This window comes from Schistocerca cancellata, chromosome 9, assembly GCF_023864275.1.
Source record: "Schistocerca cancellata isolate TAMUIC-IGC-003103 chromosome 9, iqSchCanc2.1, whole genome shotgun sequence".
Classification (NCBI taxonomy): Eukaryota; Metazoa; Arthropoda; class Insecta; order Orthoptera; family Acrididae; genus Schistocerca; species Schistocerca cancellata.
Window position 1 is genome coordinate 178,372,374 of NC_064634.1, and position 23,990 is coordinate 178,396,363.

The window sequence follows — 23,990 nt, forward strand, 5'->3', positions numbered from 1 at the left end:
GTGTGTGTGTGTGTGTGTGTGTGTGTGTGGTTTTTTGTGTGTAGAAGAACTTGGGGGAGGGAGAGAGGGTGGGAGAGAGAGAGGGAGAGAGAGAGAGAGAGAGAGAGAGAGAGAGAGAGAGAGAGAGAGAGATGATATTGTTCCACAATCTTCTGTGCTTCTCATCTGGAGTAAGCTGTATGAATATTCTTATCATGTATTCTTACATAAGTCAAGTGACAGTTTAATTCAGTGCTAAAAGGATGGAAGAGAAGCACAGAAAGCGAAGACTGTCAGCTCACTCATTGCCATATAAAAATATTGCTTTTTTTTCCAGTCCAGTTAGGCAAACTAGAGTTATCATTGCTCTATGACTCCTTTGCTGGTGCACTTCATTGTTCACTTCACAGAGCAAAAGTAAGTTGTCTCTAAGAAAGTCTTATATATAACTTATAGTAAAAGCTGCATCTGTTTGAAAGCCAAAACTAAGATTATATAAAAAAAACTGCTCTTATTATTCATGGTGCTGTCATAGTCATGTATGCTAATGAAAACATTACCAAAGCTACATTGTTTAAATAACAATCATAATAAATATGTGCAGATTTCCAACTAGCATGTAAGTGCAGAAATAGCACTCTCTGGTTTATTTAAATACATGTATTTTGTGACATTTTATGCTGTAATTTTCAGGGATTGAAACCAATGGATATCAATGGGCTATCAGATCCATTTTGCAGACTTAGTCTCATACCAGCAGAAGGAAGGGTAATAACTAAATGTTCATATAGAATCAAATAGCTAAGAAATAAAATGATTATACTAACATATTATTTTGTTTTCAGTCCAATACATTAAGAACTAAAACAGTCCACAAGACAAGAAATCCAGAGTTTAATGAAACTCTCACATTTTATGTAGTATCAGAGGAAGAGATCAACAGGAAAATACTGCATATTGTCATTTTGGGTAAGTAAATAAAATACAGCAGATATTTTTGAATTGCTGGATGAGAAATAATTTATAATGTAAGATAAGAAATCTACTCACCAAGTAGTGGCAGGAGAAGACACATGTAAAAAAATGTTTAACAGATGCAAGCTTTCAGAACCTGCTGCTCCTTCTTCTGCCAGAAGGGTTGAAGGGAAAGGCAGAGGGATGAATGAAAAGGACTGGAGAGACTTAGGACAAGAGGTAGAATTTGAGATTCACTCAAAATCCTGGGTCAGGGAAGACTTACTGGATGGGATGAGAAATAAGTCTGCCCTCACCCTGGATTCTGGGTGACTTAACCAAACTCTACCCCTTTTCCTGAACCTCTCCCGTCCATTTCCTTCGTCTCTCATCCTCTCCCTTCCACCCTTCTGCCAGAAGAATAATCCACTGGCTCCAAAATCTTGCATATGTAAAATCTTTTTACAATGTGTTCTCTGCAGCTGCTTGGTGAGAAGACTTTTTATCTATATGTACATTATATGATTAAAAATTAAAAATCAATTGTTTTCAAAAATTGATTATTTTTGTGGGGGAGAGCCTTCTATTAGTGCTGTGTGAGTGGTTCTCTTGGGTGGAATACATGTGTGTGAATACAAAAGGAGTGAGTGCTAAGAAGAAGGTGTGACAACAAAGATATAAGATATATGAGCTTCCTTTCATCATAAAGAAATGGCCTGACTTCTCATGTTGAAACCTGGCAGTGTGCAACATGATTCTTGAAAACTCTCAACTGCCAATATGCAATGTAAGTTACCAGAAAATAGTTAAATATGAAATTTTTAGCATATCATCTGCACTTAAAACTGTCTGCTGGAGTACAAATACATGAGGGAAAGTAGGTTGCTTGATTGTGGAGAGGCACTTCCCTTCGTCATAGGTTTTCAAATTGAAGAGCAAGCAAGTGAGACTCCATTCTCTACCCCACCATGTCACAAGAAGAAACCATAGGGTGTTTCAAAAAGTTATATGAACTCTCCTGCAACTCAGCTTATGAATCACTGGTGACACAATGCACAGAGATGCCTTTGGGTGTCTATTTTCCACAAAGTGTGTAACAGTGCATGTAATACAAGTATAAATTACTAACAATACTAATGCAACAAATGCATATCGACAGAAACTATGTAAATCTCCGCAAACTGTTCTACCCTGCTAGAAGGGAAATTGGTTCTTAGTCATCCTGCACAGCAGCTGTTGTGTTTTTCCAGAAAAGGTAACTTCCCACACCATGAGTGCTACTCACTTGTCAGTTTACAGATTATACTTCCCCAGCATTTCATATCCAGTTCTCTTTTGTGAGTGGATAAAATAACTTCATTGAGCTCCTGTTTATGAAGTGGGGTTATTTTCAGTTTGCAGTTATTAAGTGAGCTATTATGTAAAGAAGCTCAACAGCTGGAGCTGCCAGCTGTCTACAGAACTGAAGAACCAGCCCCAAATGATGCTGTCACTATGTATTTGACAATGTCAATTTCTTTGTCTCTCCTTTCAATGGGTAGATTACTCTCCACAGCATGAAGGGTATCAAATGCATCATTCCAACATAATATCTATCAACATCTGGGGAGAACCAGAGGCTTAAATTGTCTCTCTCTACAACAGAATTGGATTAACTAGGTGTTATGTAACTTCAGATATTTCAGCTTAAGTCCAGCATTACCTTACAGCAGATTATGTTTGTAGACTTGAACATGATCAGTCCCATTCCATCAGACACATGCACATCCAACTTGGAAGATATACTGTGGATGTGTGGTAAATGACTCCACTCAGTGCAGCCCACTCTGCAAGTGTCAGCAATTCCTCAATGGAAGATATTTATGCAGTCTACAAGTAACATAATTAATGGTGAGAGAAATGAAATAATTTCCTGTTCAATCATTACTTCAACACCAAGTGACTATTATACAGCTTTACAACATACTGTCAGTGACATTCAGCACCCAGTCACCACATTTACCAATACACTTCCTTTCCCACCAACACTACATATGTCAGAGACATCACACTTACAAAATTAAAAGCTTCTCAGTCATTGTTTGTAGTAATGTATTTTACATAAAAGTTCTCTTAACAGCTGTAGATAAGTACTCAATAAACTGAAAATAACTTCACTATATAAACTCAATCACAGTGAAGTTATTTTGCCTGCTCACATAAAAGAACTGTACTGGAAATGCTGAGTCTGTCTGCAAAATGAAAAGTGAGCAGCACTCATGATGGGGAGGAGTTGCCTTTCCCAGAAGAGTGCTACAGGTACTGCACAGGATCATTAAGAATCAAAATATCTTCTACCAGTGTAGAGCAGTGTGCAGAGATTTACATAGACTCTGTCCATATGCCTTTCTTGCATTAGTATTGTTAATAATTTATATTTGTATTCCATGTACTGTCAGCTCATTTTGTGGAAAATAAACACCCCCCCCCCCCCCCCTGGGCAAGTGTGCATGCTGTGCCTCAATACGCTCTGGGAAGGTGTACCATCTCCTGAAAAGCCTTGTTACAATTACCTCAAGTGCACTGTGTCAGTAACAAATAAAAATATGCATGCTCATTGTATGTAAATGTGCTATTGATCATGAAATATTATTTTGGAATGAGAAAACACTGCACCTTTAAGTGTTTTGAACATAAAAATATTATTAATAAGTATATTTCTGTGTAACAAGTACTAAGAATAACAAAGACTAAGAGTCATGGAATTTATGTAATTGTGAGATAAAGAGTTGGATGAATTGTTGTGACTCGCCGATCATGCAAAGCGCTGCCACGCAATTACGTGCATCCTTGACGTGCGGTGCTGTCTGCCAGCCATGCAGCAGCTGTGCCACCTAAGCGGCCAGCCGAGCAGCGGCTGCTAGACTGGGACTCAGTGCTCATTCGAATGCTAACGTGTACACATGTCTTGCTTGTCAACTTACTCTGTGACTTATATGTGTTGTGCCATTCTGAAATATATATGTTAAACTTGACGTTATAACAATTGGCAATGAGGTAGTGGATTTTTACTTTTCACCTTTGACCCACAGGTTTCCATGGCCACCGTCAAGCAACTATTGCAAAATCTCCTTGAACAGCAAATGCTTCTAACAGCAGGGATTCGCAATTTTGTTGTGGCATCAAATGCAGGGCATTTCTCCTCGTTGGCTATACCTCCTTTTCCTCCTTATGACGAGATGGCAGAAGACTGGTCTGATTATGAAAAACATCTTCGACAGCGCTTCTTGGCATTTCATGTCACGGACAAACAACCATGTAAGTCTCTGTTCCTTTCCTGGATTTCACCTCAAATGTATCGGTTGTTGTCGCAATTGGCTCCTTTGAAGGAACCTGCGTCTTTTTCCTTTGCTGAAATGTGCTCATTTCTGTCTGTCTATTTTCAAAAGCAAACACATGTGGTAGCCTCTCGTGTTGCCTTTTATCATTGTCAAAAACAGCCACATCAAGCCTATTGCACTTGGGCTGCTGAACTTCACGGCTTCAGTCAAAAGTGTCAATTTGTTACTGACATTCACAAAGAATCCTATGCCAATTCCATGGTACAGGATGCTATTATCCGGTCGGCGCCAGACAAAGAAGTTCGGCAACATGCCCTTCAGTTGGCAAATCCCACTCTAGATGAAGTTCTCTCTATTGCGCAGTCTTTTGAAATTTCTCACGCCGCTGGGGCGCAAATAGAGGCATGGGGCGATGTCGGTGAAACACAACCTCTGTGCGCTGTTGACGACGCGTGCGGCGCGTCCCCGCCGGCCAACGTGGCCGCAGTGCGCTCCCACACTCAGCCTCGGCCTACCCATAAACAACCCACTAATAAACTGCAGCAAAACCCCCAGCAACTTCCTTCATGTCTGCGATGTTTTACGAAAAATTCACGCGAGGATTGTCCCCAACATTCGGCTGTGTGTCACAATTGCAAAAAGAAAGGTCATGTGTCTTCCGTTTGCAAATCTGACTGCATACATGATGTTCATGAACATAATGCTGATTCTGATTCTGTGTTGCCAGTCAATTGCACTTCTTCCCTTTCAGGGAAGTTATTCCTCACTGTCCAAATCCTTGGTCGAGATGTTCGCATGAGGGTGGATACTGGTTCTGCTGCCACTCTAATTAATTCTCAGACGTATCTTCAGTTGGGTTCTCCACTCCTGTCACCTGCCACTCGGCAATTACGGACATACAATAAACAGAAGATTTCTCTCTTGGGACAGTTTAAGGCTGAGGTAGCTTACAAATCCATTATTCGCACTGTTCCCATATTTGTGGTCGACCAGAGTAACGCAGAGAATCTTTTTGGTTTCGATGCCTTTTGTGTTTTTGGGTTCTCCATAGATGACTGTCAATATCATCTCTGATGCTATTCCTTATGCCCAATTGGATTCCTTGTCAATGACATTTTCATTCCTTTTTTCTCCTGGGTTAGGCCGTGCAAACGACTTTGAAGCTCATATCACGCTCAAACGCACTGCCCGGCCTAAGTTTTTTCGGGCTCGGCCCATTCCTGTGGCCCTTCATGATCGGGTAAAACGGGAGCTGGATCGTCTCACTACTTCAGGGGTCTTGCTTCCTGTCACTTCCAGTGAGCGGTCCTCTCCTGCTGTTGTCGTTGCTAAGCCAAATGGTGATATTCGTCTCTGTGGCGATTTCAAAGCCACTGTAAATGCTCAATGCCTCATCGACACTTACCCTCTGCCCCGTCCTGAAGAACTGTTCACTACACTTGCTGGAGGCCAGTATTTTTCTAACATTGACCTGTCAGAAGCTTATCATCAACTTCCTCTCAACGCTGCATCCCGGCAATTTCTGGTCCTTAACACGCCTTTCGGCCTCTATCAATACCAACGATTGCCATTCGGGGTTGCTAGTGCCCCTGCTCTCTTTCAGCGATTCTTGGAACAATTATTGCTCCCTGTCCCTGGGTGTATCAATTACATTGATGACATTGTTTGTCACTGGCTCCACCACTGAAGAACATCTTCAAAATCTCTGCGCACTTTTTCATGTCTTACAGACTGCCGGTCTTAAGTGTAATCTTCAGAAATCACAATTTTTTCAGGCATCTATCACGTACTTGGGGTTTCAACTCTCTTGGGAGGGTATTCGTCCGCGTCAGAAAACTGTCCCTGCAATTGATGCTCTTCCTCGCCCTACATCTGTTAAGGAACTGCAGGCCTTCTTGGGGAAAATAGCATACTATCACAAGTTTTTACCATCTGCGGCTTCAGTGGCTCAGCCGTTGCATCGCCTGTTGCATAAAAACGTGCCTTTTCACTGGTCCACGTCATGCGATGCGGCTTTCCAGAAACTGAAGACTATGCTGAAACAGGCCCCGTGCCTGGCTACTTATCGACCTGGCCAACATCTTGTTCTTGCCACAGACGCCTCTCAATACGGGGTCAGTGCAGTCCTTGTGCACCGTTTTCCTGACGGTTCGGAACAACCCATTGCTTATGCCTCCAAAACGCTCACGGATGCCCAACAAAAGTATTGTCAAATTGAAAAAGTAGCTTTGGCCATTATTTATGCTCTTCATAAGTTTGGTGTTTTTCTCTATGGCTCAAAATTTCATCTTGTTATGGATCACAAACCACTTGTTTCCGTGTTTCATCCATCAACGTCACTTCCCGACAAGGCTGCACACCGCCTCCAGCGTTGGGCTCTTTACTTGCCTCATTTCAATTATGAGATTCATTTCTGGCCAATGGCTCAACATGCAAATGCTGATGCTCTGTCTCGCCTTCCCATGGGTCCTGATCTGGCATTCGATAGGGACGAACTTTTGTGTTTCCACCTGGATGTTGCCGAGCAGCGGGTTGTGGACGGGTTCCCCATCTCTGGGGACAGGCTGGCGGCTGCTACGGGTTCTGACCCTACCCTCTCCCAGGTTTTACGCTGTATTCAGAAGGGTTGTCTCACTAGGGGTAAGATAGATACTGCCTACAGGAAAATTAAAGAGACCTTTGGAGAGAAGAGAACCACTTGTATGAATATCAAGAGCTCAGATGGCAACCCAGTTCTAAGCAAAGAAGGGAAGGCAGAAAGGTGGAAGGAGTATATAGAGGGTTTATACAAGGGCGATGTACTTGAGGACAATATTATGGAAATGGAAGAGGATGTAGATGAAGATGAAATGGGAGATAAGATACTGCGTGAAGAGTTTGACAGAGCACTGAAAGACCTGAGTCGAAACAAGGCCCCGGGAGTAGACAACATTCCATTTGAACTACTGATGGCCTCGGGAGAGCCAGTCATGACAAAACTCTATCATCTGGTGAGCACGATGTATGAGACAGGCGAAATACCATCAGACTTCAAGAAGAATATAATAATTCCAATCCCAAAGAAAGCAGGTGTTGACAGATGTGAAAATTACCGAACTATCAGTTTAATAAGTCACAGCTGCAAAATACTAACGCGAATTCTTTACAGACGAATGGAAAAACTGGTAGAAGCTGACCTCGGGGAAGATCAGTTTGGATTCCGTAGAAATGTTGGAACACGTGAGGCAATACTGACCTTACGACTTATCTTGGAAGAAAGATTAAGAAAAGGCAAACCTACATTTCTAGCATTTGTAGACTTAGAGAAAGCTTTTGACAATGTTAACTGGAATACTCTCTTTCAAATTCTGAAGGTGGCAGGGGTAAAATTCAGGGAGCGAAAGGCTATTTACAGTTTGTACAGAAACCAGATGGCAGTTATAAGAGTCGAGGGGCATGAAAGGGAAGCAGTGGTTGGGAAAGGAGTAAGACAGGGTTGTAGCCTCTCCCCGATGTTATTCAATCTGTATATTGAGCAAGCAGTAAAGGAAACAAAAGAAAAATTCGGAATAGGTATTAAAATTCATGGAGAAGAAGTAAAAACTTTGAGGTTCGCCGATGACATTGTAATTCTGTCAGAGACAGCAAAGGACTTGGAAGAGCAGTTGAACGGAATGGATAGTGTCTTGAAAGGAGGATATAAGAGGAACATCAACAAAAGCAAAACGAGGATAATGGAATGTAGTCGAATTAAGTCGGGTGAAGCTGAGGGAATTAGATTAGGAAATGAGACACTTAAAGTAGTAAAGGAGTTTTGCTATTTAGGGAGTAAAATAACCGATGATGGTCGAAATAGAGAGGATATAAAATGTAGACTGGCAATGGCAAGGAAAGCGTTTCTCAAGAAGAGGACTTTGTTAACATCGAGTATAGATTTAAGTGTCAGGAAGTCGTTTCTGAAAGTATTTGTATGGAGTGTAGCCATGTATGGAAGTGAAACATGGACGATAACTAGTTTGGACAAGAAGAGAATAGAAGCTTTCGAAATGTGGTGCTACAGAAGAATGCTGAAGATAAGGTGGGTAGATCACGTAACTAATGAGGAGGTATTGAATAGGATTGGGGAGAAGAGAAGTTTGTGGCACAACTTGACTAGAAGAAGGGATCGGTTGGTAGGACATGTTTTGAGGCATCAAGGGATCACAAATTTAGCATTGGAGGGCAGTGTGGAGGGTAAAAATCGTAGAGGGAGACCAAGAGATGAATACACTAAGCAGATTCAGAAGGATGTAGGTTGCAGTAGATACTGGGAGATGAAGAAGCTTGCACAGGATAGAGTAGCATGGAGAGCTGCATCAAACCAGTCTCAGGACTGAAGACCACAACAACAACAGAAGGGTTGGCCAGATTGCCTGTCCGCTAAGACTTCTGATCCATTGCGGAACTACTACGCTTTGCGCTACCGCCTCACGGTAAAGGATGGTGTTATCCTCCTTTCCACTGACAATGCTTCACCGCGTGTTGTGGTACCTGCGTCTTTGCATGCTTTGGTCTTGCGCCTCCTTCACCAAGGGCACTGGGGTGTGTCTCGCACAAAATCTCTGGTGCACCATCATGTGTACTGGCCTGGCATCGACTCTGAAATTGCACACATGGTCGCTGCCCTTGTGCGTCACAGGCCGCTGCCCCAAAGTCATCTTTGTCACCGTGGCCTTTGCCTGAGATGCCCTGTGAGCATATTCATGCTGACTTTGCGGGACCCTTTTTAGGTACTTATTGGCTCCTTGTAATTGACGCCTACTCTAACTTTCCTTTCATTGTCCGTTGCACGTCGCCTACCACTGCGGCAACCACCACTGCTCTCGCCCGCATATTTTCTTTGGAAGGCCTCCCTTCTACTCGTGTTACTGATAATGGTCTGCAATTTGCCTCTTCCGAATTTGTGGATTTTTGTGCTCGTCAAGGCATTATGCATGTCATGGCCCCGCCGTTCCATCCACAATCAAACGGTGAGGCTGAATGACTGGTCCGCACATTTAAGGCTCAGATGCGGAAACGTCTGACTTCTTCTGCTGCTGATGATGCACTTCTCCAGTTTCTGGCGTCTTACCATTTCACCCCCATGGGCGACCACAGCCCAGCTGAGCTCTTACATGGCCGACAGCCCTGCACGCTACTTCATCTTCTGCGGCCTTCCACCTCACGGCCGCGGGTGCCTTCATTTGGCCGGTTCACTGCCGACCACCTCGTCTGGGTACGGGGATATGGCAGGCGGCCAAAATGGAGTCCGGGGGCGCATCTTACGACACCGTGGCCGACGCCTGTATGAAATCCAGACGGACACGGGTGTTACAGTGCGTCATTTGGACCAGCTTCAGCCTCATGTGCCGGCAACACCTGTTGCGAATGCCGCTACACCACCTTCAGCTCTACCTGACGCTCAGGATATTGGCATCTCTCAATACTCACAATGCAGCCCTCTCACCGTCGTCACGATGCCAGCACAAGAACAGACGTCACCAGGAGACGTGCCCATGCAGGAACCAGATGACCATCCTCTGTCAGAACCAATCTACTTGCCTCCTCCTCCAACGGATGCCGACACATCGCTCATGTCTCCTGTTATACCAACTGGACTTGCCGCAACAGGCAGATTGGTGCATGGGGCCCCAGCAGATTCAACCCCTACGTATCCTGTCATCTCGACCTGTTATCATCGGGGACACTTCCGTCCGTACGGGAAGCCTCCTCCTTGAGACTTTACAGTGAGTCAAACAACGCCTATGGACGTTAGCCATCTCCAGGACACCTCCATCAGGACCAGTGCAACAATTTCAAAGGGGGGAAAAGTGTTGTGACTCGTCAATCATGCAAAGTGCCGTCGCGCAATTACGCGTGTCCTCTACGTGCAGCGCTGTCTGCCAGCCATGCAGCAGCTGTGCCATCTAAGCGGCCAGCTGAGCAGCGGCCGCTAGACTGGGACTCAGTGCTCATTCGAATGCTAACGTGTACACATGTCTTGCTTGTCAATTTACTCTGTGACTTATATGTGTTGTGTCGTTCTGAAATATATGTGTTAAACTTGACATTATAACATGTATAAGATGGATATAGTAAGTGGGTAATTTCCCCAACCCCCACCAAAAAATAAAAAAATTAAAAATATTAAGTGTCATGTAATATTTTGTGTAATGTAATATCTTGCATAGACACCTTTTATTAACCTGGCACGTTCCACATCATTACAAAGTGTTGTATTCATGATCTATGGAACAAGTACTAATCTAATCTAATCTACTCTGGTGTCGGCTTGCAAACCTTTTAGACTCTTTTGTGCTAGATTACTTCTGAATGCATGATTTTGTTAATTGTACATAAGTTTTCCACAATACATGTATAAAAAGTATTTGTCCTTTTAATCTCATTTCATACCCCTCCCTACATGTGAATATAATTAAATGGAAGTAATTAATTATTGCTAGAATTCAAGCCATAGTCAATGTCAATAGTATTTTTAGTCAAATGTTTGCTATGATCCCAATTAATATTTTGAATTGAAGTGTCTCAGCTGAAAAGTTTAACTAAATAATCCATGAAAAACATCTTTTATGTAATTAATCAAAGTTGTGTGTACAGTTTTTAATGTTAGATTGCATAGGGTACTGCACAAATTTGTAAGTTACTCTCACTCTCTCTCTCTCTCTCTCTCTCTCTCTCTCTCTCTCTCTCTCTCTCTCTCTTTGTGTGTGTGTGTGTGTGTGTGTGTGTGTGCTGCTGCTGCTGCTACTACTACTACTACTACTACTAGTACTATTACTTTTATTATTGGTTGACTGCCATTCTTTAGTTGTAATAGTGCATTGGCAGCCACTATGTGAAACGTAACTAATCACATGATTTTTGGACTTAACCCACAAGAAAACAGGAAAAAATACTTTAAATAATTTTGCTATCAGGAAAAGAAAATATCTGTTGCAGAAAAGTTTTTGTTAAATATTCACAACTAATACAAAGATAATAAATAATAACTTGAGGCTCAGGCATGTTTATGAATAAATTGCTGACTAGTAAAAATATTTTCACTGTCATAAATATTATTCATATCATAATTAATGGTGTAAAAGGTCAGAGTTAAAAAAGAACTCATGTAACATCTGGAATAATACTGCAGCTATGTAGGTAATTATATTTTGTTTCTCCCTGCAACAACTATTACAGTTTTAAACAAACCACTTGTATTTATGAGCTAGCTGTGTGTGTTGACAATATGAGCAAATTGTTACAACCCAGCTTAGTATCTTTACTAAGAATTATTTGCCTACATAGCAACATTGATGATTGTTAGTCATTACTATGAGTGTGTGAAATATATGTGACATCATGACATATAAAAATTGTCATCCATGAGTCCAAACATAACAAACCAATACCTTGAATAAAGCAAGAGAGGGGGAGGGCGAGGGGAGGAGGGAAGGGGAGGGAGGGGAGGGAGGGAGAGAGAGAGAGAGAGAGATTCCATTGTGTATGTACCCTGCAACCCTCCCTATTACAACCCCAGAACACAATTTGTCCCTTAAAACTAATTCTACTGTACTTATCTGTGGTACAAACATTTAATATTTGTTCTTGCCATGACATAGTGACTCCATTCCAGAAACCCTACAGGATGTCGAGTCCCTCATCAAATCCTTAGGCTCATTCTGGTACCTCTCCCCTGACTCTGTACCTCTCCTCACCCCTACCACTCCTCGCACTCTTTACCTTCTGCATCCTCCCTATATTCATATACCCAAACACCAATGATGCCCCATTGTGACAGGTTACTGCCCCCCCCCCCCTCCCTAATAAGAGAATCTCTGCTCTTTTGGACCAATGTCTTTAGTGTGTTATCTGGAACCTACTCTCCTACATGAAAGACACCATCCATTTCCTCCACCAGCTATCCACAGTTCCTTTTCTGATGATCCACTGTGGATGTGGGACAGCAGCTGGTCAAATGTTTACCAAGGTAATTGCCAAACAACCATAAACTGTGAGAAGCTGTTATATTTTATTTTGACAATCCATTTCAGCATTTCAGTATGCCATCTTCAGACTCCATATGTCAAGTCTTTGAAGGAAGTACTCAAATAATGAAGTTACAATATCCAGATACTGATGTTCCCAGTAGGCCAATATTGATACATCTGAATTTCTGTACATGAAATGCATATGGGGCCTGAAGATGGCATATTGAAAAGTTGAACTGGTTGTCAAAATAAAATAAAATAACTTCTCAAAACATATGGCTGTTTGACAATTTCCTTGGTAAATAACCAAAATACCTGTTCCTTTACCATTGCGCTGTTCATCACTGTTGATGCCACCTCCTTTTACACATCCCAAATGCCCAATGCCCAGGGTTAAAGACCTTGCCATTGTTGAAGACTGTCTTCCCCAATGCCCAACCGATCTATTTACGAAATTTCAGTCACCAACTTTCTCTTCCAAATGCGAAAATATTTTGTTGAGCCCAACCTACATAGGTAGGAATGATCATCAAAATAAAATAAGAGAAATCAGAGCTCGAACAGAAAGGTTTAGGTGTTTGTTTTTCCCGCGCACTGTTCAGGAGTGGAATGGTAGAGAGATAGTATGATTGTGGTTCGACGAACCCTCTGCCAAGCACTTAAATGTGAATTGCAGAGTAGTCATGTAGATGTAGATGTAGACAGCAAACTTACAACTCCTTCCTGGTAAAGACCCACCATATCTGCTTGCTCACTTAATTCTCCTTTGAAGGCATCACCTACAGACAGATCCAGGGTACACAAATGGGCACCATGTGGCACTATCCTGTGCCAACTTATTCATGGGTCATGTAGAGGAATACTTCCTAACCACCCAGAATCCAATACCCTCCAAACCTTGTCTCTCCAGTCACCTACCATCTCCTACATACCCACCATCTGGCCACAAAAGAGCACTCTTCTAGTGATGCAGCACCACCCAGGACTGGAGCAATTGAATCACATTCTTCTCCAGGGTTTCGACTACCTCTCGTTGTGACCTGAAATGAGGAATGTCTGACACGCTATACTTCTCATCCCTCCTACAGGGGTATTTCACCACCTGTCAAACCTACACAATATCCTTTTCCATCCCTACTCCAAATCCATGGCCTCATGGCTCACATCCCTCCAACAGACATAGATGCAAAATCTGTCCCTTGCATTGTCCCACCATCACCTACTCCAAACTGGTCATGAGCATCTCATCCCATCAAAAGCAGGGTGACCTGTGAAAGCAACCATATGATCTACAAGGTAAGATGCAACCACTGTGCTGTTTTCTATGTGAGCATGACAGCTAACTTGCTGTTTACCTGCATCAATTGCTTTGCTGGTTCCTGTCCTTTATCCTTTATCCTTCCCAGCTCCAACTCCAACAATACAGCCTTCTACTCCATCAATACCCTCACCAGTAATTTTCCCCTTCTCAAATTCTCTCCTTTTTGACTCCATTCCTTCCCCCCCCCCCCCCCCCCTTCCATCCATGCCCCCTCCCCCCTCCACACACACACACACACACACACACACACACACACACACACAAAACCTCCCAAATGCACCTAGCAGCCCCACCCTTTCCCACCACATCTGTGCATGCTCCCATGAGCAACACTACACCTTTGCCCACCTTACCGTGCTATCCTTCCCTCCTCCCCCCCTGCCCCCCTCTGCCACACCTACCCACTCTATGTTGCCTCCTCATCCCCACTGTGCCTGATTGCTGCTCCCATCAGGCACAGTTTCGGCAGTCTGACCACTAGTAATGTGTGTGTGTGTGTGCGTGTGGTGCTAGTATGAACGTGTGTGGCCTTTTGGCTGAAAGCTAAACTGTATCATAGTTTTTTCATTGTGCCTGTCTGTGACTCAACATCTCATCATTATAGTGAGTAACAATCTGTTCTCTTCATAATTTTATTGTTATTCCATTCTGGACTTTCCATTGTTTAATAGGTACTAGTAAATATTTCTGTAGATGCTACCATGAAGGAGAACCCTGAGGAACTTGCAACAAGTTAAGTCTTCTGTAGAGCCACTTTTCAAAAGCTTCTATTCCCTTCTTGTCTATAATCTTTATTGTCCACAATTCGCTTCAGTACAAGGCTACAATTCAGAAAAATTATTTCAGAAAAGATTGCTAACATTTAAATTTATATTAGGTATTAACATATTTTTCTTTTATTAGAAATACTTATCTTGGTAAGGCTAGTCTGCATTTTACAAGGGTTGTGCAATAAGTAATACAACACTTTTTTCCCAGCCAGTTTCAATTGTAAAAATGCAGAATTTTTTTTAGAACATTGTGGAATATTGCCACTTCAGCCCCAATAGTTTCATGAAGTTCTCATAGATGGCAGAGGTATATGTACCGTATTTACTCGAATCTAAGCCGCACTCGAATCTAAGCCGCACCTGAAAAATGAGACTCGAAATCAAGGAAAAAAAAATTTCCCGAATCTAAGCCGCACCTGAAGTTTGAGACTCAAAATTCAAGAGGAGAGAAAAGTTTTAGGCCACACCTCCAAATCGAAACAAAGTTCGTCCATTGTAATATGAGACACAATTTAGGTCAAATAAATGACGATACAGCTACAGTAGTTTGGTTTGAGTCGTAAGCTTAGCAGTTAAGCTGTACCAGGTAGCCATTGCTATGCGTCAGTCGCTCCGTCTGTATTTATACGGGTACCCTTCCTTTTTCATGTGCTTCGTCTGGTTTGAATTGATTGCTTATTTTTCTTTGATCTGATAAGTGTCGTTCTCTTTGTTATAGGTGTTTACATCACTCTAAGCTGAAAATGCATTACTGTACTGTCATGCACTGTTTATCGCATTCTGATAATGAGTTCACGGCCTGTCGCCGCTCGCGGCATGGCTTGCTTTTGTGCGCGCTACCGCCGCTTACAATTTTAAAAAGAGAGGAATCGTCTCATTATCGAAACAATGGCAACAGACTGCTATTTGTTGTTACTACACTGCTGATTTCTTTGATAATGATCATGAATAACCAAATAATAGGCTGCGTATGATAGAAGATGTTCTGAATGAGAGTTTAGCGAAAATTTTTCTCAGTTTGAAAATCTTTGCAGACGCCTCTTTAGTACATTATATTCTGCACAGAAATTAGTCATCTTAGATTTAAAAATCTAGTCAATTGCCGTGCTTCAATTCTGACTGTATCACTATTAGGCATAAGAATAATACGAATATAAACATGACATGATATGTATATTCTTCCGCGTTTGTTGTTGTCTCACTCTAGTTTCGTAGTTTATTAGGCAGACAGGATTTAAATGAGATAGCAGCAAATACAAAAGAATGCATGGTAAAATGTTTATATTCGTATTATTCTTATGGTGAAGAGAATACTGCGTGTGATTCACAATTCATAGAAGTTCCTATTAGCAACAATCTCTTCTCACAGGTAGGAAAAAATTCAGAACATAGAGTTGGCCATATTGACAAACATCCCAGTCTTGCCAGTCGGATTTTTGTAGTACATTGAAATTCTGCTACATTCGAAGATGAACAATATGGAATTTGTATTTGCTTCATTGGATAATGTATGAAAATGAATTGGTTGAAACTCGGGGCGGAGAAAAAAAGCTCGTCTTCCACCTTTTTTTTTTAATTTTTTTACTGATGCAGAGGTTTTGGCGCCAGTATTTATCTTTGTGCCTGCAAAGCATGCCTGTGCAGTGCTACACATATTCGAAGGCAGAAGTTAGTTGTGGCAGCACCTACCAACATTTTTCAGAACTTCCGCTTACTTTGCACTTGATTCTAAGCCGCAGGCGGTTTTTTGGATTACAAAAACCGGAAAAAAAGTGCGGCTTAGATTCGAGTAAATATGGTAGCCTTCAAAATGGAGATGCCTTCCAAGCTGAGAGCTGTGACTCAGTTTTCTTTGGTAAAAAACCAGCTAGAAAACCAGAGCATTGCAAATATTCATAGGTGCTTGCAGAATGTCTATGGAGACCTGGAAATGAACAAAAGCATGGTGACTCATTGGGTGATGACATCAAGGTCACGCAAACCTGTCCAATCTCCCACATTCTTGCCAGCTACACACAGCTGTGACTCCTGCAGGCATTCTCATTCAAGACGATTGCTGGATCATGATCAAACAGAGTGCTGAACAACTGGGTGTGTCTGTTGGTTGTGCTGATGCACGTGCCCACCAGTTGGGGTATTCAAAAGTGTGTGCCCACTGGATTCCTCAACATGAACAGAAGACCATACTGAGCAATGAAGGACCATCTTTCTGGAATTTCTTGTGCATTACGATGTTTATTGTGACATCATCACAGACAATGAAATATGGGTTCATCACTTTGAACCAGAAGCAGAACAGCAATCCATGGATTAGTGCCACACCATTTCTCCTCTAAAGAAGAAGTTCAAAGCCACACCCTCAGCTGGTAGAGTAATGGCAATGGTCTTCTGGGAATCTGAACATGTTATACTGCTTTATGTTCTCCCTCATGATGCAATGATCAGCTCTGAGGTGTATTGTGCTATCTTGAGGAAATTAAAAAAGTGGTATCAGTGTTTTCATTGTCACAAAAATGCAAATGAACTTCACCTTCTCCAAGACAATGCAAGACCTCACACAAGTCTGTGCACTGGAGAGGAGCTCAAAAAACTTTGTTGGACTATTCTTCCTCATCCACCCTACAGCCTGGACCTTCCACCTTCTGACTTCCATCTGTTTAGCTTAGGGGGAAAAAAGGACGGGTATACACTCGCACACACACACATATCCCTATGTGTGTGTAGGTAAGTCTTTCCGCTCCCGGGACTGGAATGACTCCTTACCCTCTCCCTTAAAACCCACATCCTTTCGTCTTTCCCTCTCCTTCCCTCTTTCCTGATGAGGCAACAGTTTGTTGCGAAAGCTTGAATTTTGTGTGTATGTTTGTGTTCGTTTGTGTGTCTGTCGACCTGCCAGCACTTTCATTTGGTAAGTCACATCATCTTTGTTTTTAAGTATATTTTTCCTTTGTGGAATGTTTCCTTCTATTATAACTATATATATATATATATATATATATATATATATATATATATATATATATATATATATATATATATATATATACCTAAAAACAAAGATGATGTGACTTACCAAATGAAAGTGCTTGCAGGTCGACAGACACACAAACTAACACAAACATACACACAAAATTCAAGCTTTCGCAACAAACTGTTGCCTCATCAGGAAAGAGGGAAGGAGAGGGAAAGACGAAAGGATGTGGGTTTTAAGGGAGAGGGTAAGGAGTCATTCCAGTCCCGGGAGCGGAAAGACTTACCTTAGGGGGAAAAAAGGACGGGTATACACTCGCACACGCACACATATCCATCCACACATATACAGACACAAGCAGACATATTTAAAGACAAAGAGTTTGGGCAGAGATATCAGTTGAGGCAGAAGTGCAGAGGCAAAGATGTTGTTGAATGACAGGTGAGGTATGAGTGGCGGCAACTTGAAATTAGCGGAGATTGAGGCCTGGTGGATAACGGGAAGAGAGGATATATTGAAGAGCAAGTTCCCATCTCCGGAGTTCGGATAGGTTGGTGTTAGTAGGAAGTATCCAGATAACCCGGACAGTGTAACACTGCGCCAAGATGTGCTGGTCGTGCACCAAGGCATGTTTAGCCACAGGGTGATCCTCATTACCAACAAACACTGTCTGCCTGTGTCCATTCATGCGAATGGACAGTTTGTTGCTGGTCATTCCCACATAGAATGCATCACAGTGTAGGCAGGTCAGTTGGTAGATCACGTGGGTGCTTTCACACGTGGCTCTGCCTTTGATTGTGTACACCTTCCGGGTTACAGGACTGGAGTAGGTGGTGGTGGGAGGGTGCATGGGACAGGTTTTACACCGGGGGCGGTTACAGGGGTAGGAGCCAGAGGGTAGAAATACAGTAGAAGAAGAATGGGTAGCTCTGAGGGATGAAGTAGTGAAGGCAGCAGAGGATCAAGTAGGTAAAAAGACCAGGGCTCTTAGAAATCCTTGGGTAACAGAAGAAATATTGAATTTAATTGATGAAAGGAGAAAATATAAAAATGCAGTTAATGAAGCAGGCAAAAAGGAATACAAACGTCTCACAAATGAGATCGACAGGAAGTGCAAAATGGCTAAGCAGGCATGGCTAGAGGACAAATGTAAGGATGTAGAGGCTTATCTCACTAGGGGTAAGATAGATACTGCCTACAGGAAAATTAAAGAGACCTTTGGAAATAAGAGAACCACTTGTATGAACATCAAGAGCTCAGATGGAAACCCAGTTCTAAGCAAAGAAGGGAAAGCAGAAAGGTGGAAGGAGTATATAGAGGGTCTATACAAGGGCGATGTACTTGAGGACAATATTATGGAAATGGAAGAGGATGTAGATGAAGATGAAATGGGAGATACGATACTGTGTGAAGAGTTTGACAGAGCACTGAAAGACCTGAGTCGAAACAAGGCCCCCGGAGTAGACAACATTCCATTGGAACTACTGATGGCCTTGGGAGAGCCAGTCCTGACAAAACTCTACCATCTGGTTAGCAAGATGTATGAGACAGGTGAAATACCCTCAGACTTCAAGAAGAATATAATAATTCCAATCCCAAAGAAAGCAAGTGTTGACAGGTGTGAAAATTACCGAACAATCAGTTTAATAAGCCACAGCTGCAAAATACTAACATGAATTCTTTACAGACGAATGGAAAAACTAGTAGAAGCCGACCTTGGGGAAGATCAGTTTGGATTCCATAGAAATATTGGAACGCGTGAGGCAATACTGATCTTACGACTTATCTTAGAAGAAAGATTAAGGAAAGGCAAACCTACATTTCTAGCATTTGTAGACTTAGAGAAATCTTTTGACAATGTTGACTGGAATACTCTCTTTCAAATTCTAAAGGTGGCAGGGGTAAAATACAGGGAGCGGAAGGCTATTTACAATTTGTACAGAAACCAGATGGCAGTTATAAGATGTGAGGGGCATGAAAGGGAAGCTGTGGTTGGGAAGGGTGTGAGACAGGGTTGTAGCCTATCCCCAATGTTATTCAATCTGTATATTGAGCAAGCAGTGAAGGAAACAAAAGAAAAATTCGGAGTAGGTATTAAAATCCACGGAGAAGAAATAAAAACTTAGAGGTTTGCCGATGACATTGTAGTTCTATCAGACACAGCAAAGGACTTGGAAGAGCAGTTGAACGGAATGGACAGTGTCTTGAAAGGAGGATGTAAGATGAACATCAACAAAAGCAAAACGAGGATAATGGAATGTAGTCGAATTAAGTCGGGTGATGCTGAGGGAATTAGATTAGGAAATGAGGCACTTAAAGTAGTAAAGTAGTTTTGCTATTTGGGGAGCAAAATAACTGATGATGGTCAAAGTAGAGAAGATATAAAATGTAGACAGGCAATGGCATGGAAAGCGTTTCTGAAGAAGAGAAATTTGTTAACATCGAGTATAGATTTAAGTGTCAGGAAGTGATTTCTGAAAGTATTTGTACGGAGTATAGCCATGTATGGAAGTGAAACATGGAGGATAAATAGTTTGGACAAGAAGAGAATAGAAGCTTACGAAATGTGGTGCTACAGAAGAATGCTGAAGATTAGATGGGTATATCACATAACTAATGATGAAGTATTGAATAGAATTGGGGAGAAGAGGAGTATGTGGCACAACTTGACAAAAAGAAGGGACCTGTTAGTAGGACATGTTCTGAGGCATCAAGGGATCACTAATTTAGCATTGGAGGGAAGGGTGGAGGGTAAAAATCATAGAGGGAGACCAAGAGATGAATACACTAAGCAGATTCAGAAGGATGTGGGTTGCAGTAAGAACTGGGAGATGAAGAAGCTTGCACAGGATAGAGTAGCATGGAGAGCTTCATCAAACCAGTCTCAAGACTGAAGACCACAACAACAACAATCTAACAATGGAAAGTCCATGATGGAATAACAACAATATGTAAGGGATAGATTGCTACTCCCAACATAGAGGAGGCATGGAGCTGCAGACGGGAACAGTGAAGAAGAACACCAGAAACATTCTGCTTTTGGGCTAAATTCTTCATCAGACATAGAAAACTCACACAAGCACAATTGCACACATATGACACTGCCATCTCCAGATGCAAAGCTACTAAATCTGAATATTTCTAGCATTGTTATTCATCGTGCCTTCCTGCAACTTGCATTACATTATTCACTTTTCTGTTTTTGCTTCTTTCTTCCTCCACACTTTATTTCTTTCCAGGCTGTTTTCCATTTTGTTTGACTTTCCATGCTCTTCAAAACCTAATTGCTGCTCCCATAAGAAAACTTTTCTCAGTCTATGGATGAAATTTGCATCTTTTTCTTCAGCCCATTACTGCAAAATATAAAAGTACTTCCTGAAATTTTATTTCCTTACATCCTTCATGTTGACTGCAATATGCAGAAAGCTGGAAATTTTTCTGTTTCCTTCTCACCTCCTCCCCAACCTCACTCTCTATCTCTCTCTTTTATCTTACATATTTTAGTGAACATATTATGTACAAAGCAGGTAAAAAGTATGTGAAATCAATGGCTAAATCTGAGTGTGCCCAACACAGATAAAACAGGAATGAATCTGCTAGTGAATAAGATTTTACTCCATGGGAATTAAGAAGATTGTTTGACTCTTTGAATCTTAAACTAGATTATCTTTTGAGCATGGTATCTCTGTATTCCTAATCTAAGTACTCTTTTACACATACAGCTGCAAGTGGCAGCTTGTCTTTTCTCATTTAGGTTTGCTGTATCCATAATTGAAGTCTTCAACCTTGCAGTATGATTAATTTTTAACATACCTCTTCCACAACATAGTGAAAAAAGAAGGCATCTTACAGTTTCTACTTGTTAGATGTAAAATCACGTTGCATCACATCTTTTAATCATTAGACATTGTTAACACATACAACATTATTCACTTTCAGATGATGACAAGTATGGCAATGACTTCATTGGAGAAGCCCATATTCCTCTATCTTGCCTTAAGATGCAGCAAATGAAGCATTTTAATGTTCCACTGGAGAAACAGTTTCTGGTATGTATTGGCTGGTTATAAGAGTGAAAAATTGAAATAAGGTAAGATAAAGGACTCACAGTATGACAAAAATAAAAATATACCCTTGCTGCTTATGAACTTTCCACTCCCATGGGAATGGAGGACAGTCCATAATAATGGTTAGTTTTACATAAAAAACTTGGACTATACCAATGGAGTATCTAATGGCACACCCCAGATCCTTATCTCCTCTGTTAAGAAGATCAAGAATGTCTTACCACTTTACACCTGTCACAGATTCATAACTATTTTCAAATAATTAAAACATAAGTAGTATTTTAAGGAAAGTTTAGGATCTGCTTTCTTAAATGCAATATAGGAAAAATCAGGGTAAAAAAATTAGTTTCATTGAATACTAATTTGCAAAGCAGCCTTAATTATACAATTGAGGATAACAAAAAGCACATCACTTAGAATGCTAGTGAGAAAATTATGATACACTTAAAGTAGATGAAAAAACATGAATTAAGTGTCCTTTGAAATGTGATAATGTAGAGATTGGTGACTCACTCAGGAGAGTGGGGCAATTGTGTGTGTGTGGGTAGTTTATTGTTAATACTGAGAACTGATTTAATTTCTAATAGCTGTTTCTCTTGTATTAGTGCATAGATTGACTCTTAGTATATCCTTGATGAAATTCATTCATTTTGGGCCTATGGAATATGATAAAAGGATATACTGAAAGAATATGCTAATGGGGAATGGGGGATGGTGTATTTGTCACAGTAGACAAGAAATTCAAATCCACTAAGGTAGAAATTTAAGCTACATACAAGATTATTTGGGTTAGTTTCAGTATCAGGGGTGGGTATAAAATGGAAACTGGATCCTTCTATCACCCACCAGACCCAAATCCTGACATAACTGAAAACTTTCGTGAAAACCTCAGTTGACTTGTATATAAGTTCCCCAATCGTATTGTAATCATTGGTGGAGAATTTAATCATCCAACAATCCACTGGGAAAATTATAGTTTTGTTAGTGGTGGGTGTGATGAAACACCCCTGAAACATTATAAACTCCTTCTCTGAAAACTACCTAGAATAGGTAACTCAGAACCCCAGTCATGGTGGCAATATAATGGATCTAATTGCAACAAACAGACTTGACCTCTTTGAGGATGTCCACATTGAAACTGGTATCAGTGAACATGGTGCAGTTGTAGCAACAATAATTACCAAAGTATAAAGGACAAAACAAGTAGAAAGGTACACATGTTCAGTAAAGTAGATTAAAAAGGCAGTAGTGGCATATCTGAATGAGGAACTTGAAACTTCCAGCACAGGGAAGGAGCATGTTCAGGGACTATGGCTCAAGTTAAAAGAATAGTGACCATGCACAGAGTACACATGTACCCAGTAGAACAGTTCATAATGGAAGGGACCCTCCATGGTATACAGTCACTGCAAAGAAACTTTGGAAGAAACAGAGATTACTGCATAATAGGTGTAAAACAAACCATAGGTCTATAGATAGAGAGATGCTGAATGAAATGTGTTTGGCTGTCAAGAGAGCAACCTATGAAGCCTCTAATGACTGCTCTAATAGAATACTGTCAAATGATCTTTCACAAAACCCAGAGATATTCCAGTTGTATTTAAAGGCTGTTAGTGGCACCAGAATTAGTATCCGTCCCTAGTGAATGAGATGGGTACTGAAATTGAGGGTAGCAAATCAAAAGCTGAAATGCTTAACTCCATTTTCAAATGTTTGTTTTCAGAAGAAGACTCAGGAGAATTGCGCCAATTTAATCTTCATACCACTGAAAAGATGAGTGAAATCTATATTAGTGTCAGTGGTGTTGAGAAACAGCTGAAATGGTTCAAATGGAATAAAGCTCCAGGGCCCAATGGAGTCCCTATCAGTTTCTATACTGAGTTTGTGGGCCTTTTCTAGCTATAACATAGCATATATCCGTGTAACAAAAAAGGGTGCCCGGTAGTTGGAAGAAAATACAAGTCACACATATTTACAAGTAGGGTAGTAAAAGTGATCCACAAAACACTGTTTGATATCCACGACAACAATTTGTTGTTGAATCTTAGAACACCGTAATGATGTATCTTCAAAAGAATGATCTCCTCCATGCCATCCAGCATGGATTCTAAAAACATCAATCATGTGAAACCCAACTGACACTTTTCCCACATGGCTTACGAAAGTTTTTGATCAAGACAGTCAGGTAGATGCAACATTTCTTGATTTCTGAAAAGCATTTGACTCAGTACCATATCTACACTCATTGTCAAAAGTACAATTATATGGTGTATCAAGTGAAATGTGTGACTGGACTGAAGAGTTTTTGGTAGGGAGGATGCAGCAGGTTATCTTGGATGGAGAATCATTGTCAAATGTAGAACTAACTTCCGGTGTACCATGGGAAAATGTGTTGGGTCCCTTGCTGTTCATGTTGTATATATTTGATCTTATGAACAATATTAATAGTAACCTCAGAATTGTTGCCAGTGGTGCATAAATATTCAGTTAGATCTTGATAAGATTTCAAAGTGGTGCAAAGATTGACAACTTGCTTTAAATGTTCAGAAATGCAAAATAGTTGAAGTTGTAATCAGCTAACTCATACAAATACCTAGGTGTAACACTTTGTGGTGGTGTG

The 23,990-nt window shown here is 41.2% G+C and overlaps 1 protein-coding gene across 1 annotated transcript in view; it reads left to right on the top strand.

The window, feature by feature from the left end:
* LOC126100704 (rabphilin-3A) overlaps positions 1 to 23,990 on the top strand; it is a 1,079,132-nt gene that overhangs the window by 1,008,219 nt on the left and 46,923 nt on the right. The window contains exons 14-17 of the mRNA XM_049911320.1: positions 317 to 396; positions 673 to 747; positions 825 to 948; positions 21,243 to 21,352. Coding sequence (XP_049767277.1) covers positions 317 to 396; positions 673 to 747; positions 825 to 948; positions 21,243 to 21,352 — 389 coding nt within the window. The remainder of the gene's footprint in view (positions 1 to 316; positions 397 to 672; positions 748 to 824; positions 949 to 21,242; positions 21,353 to 23,990) is intronic.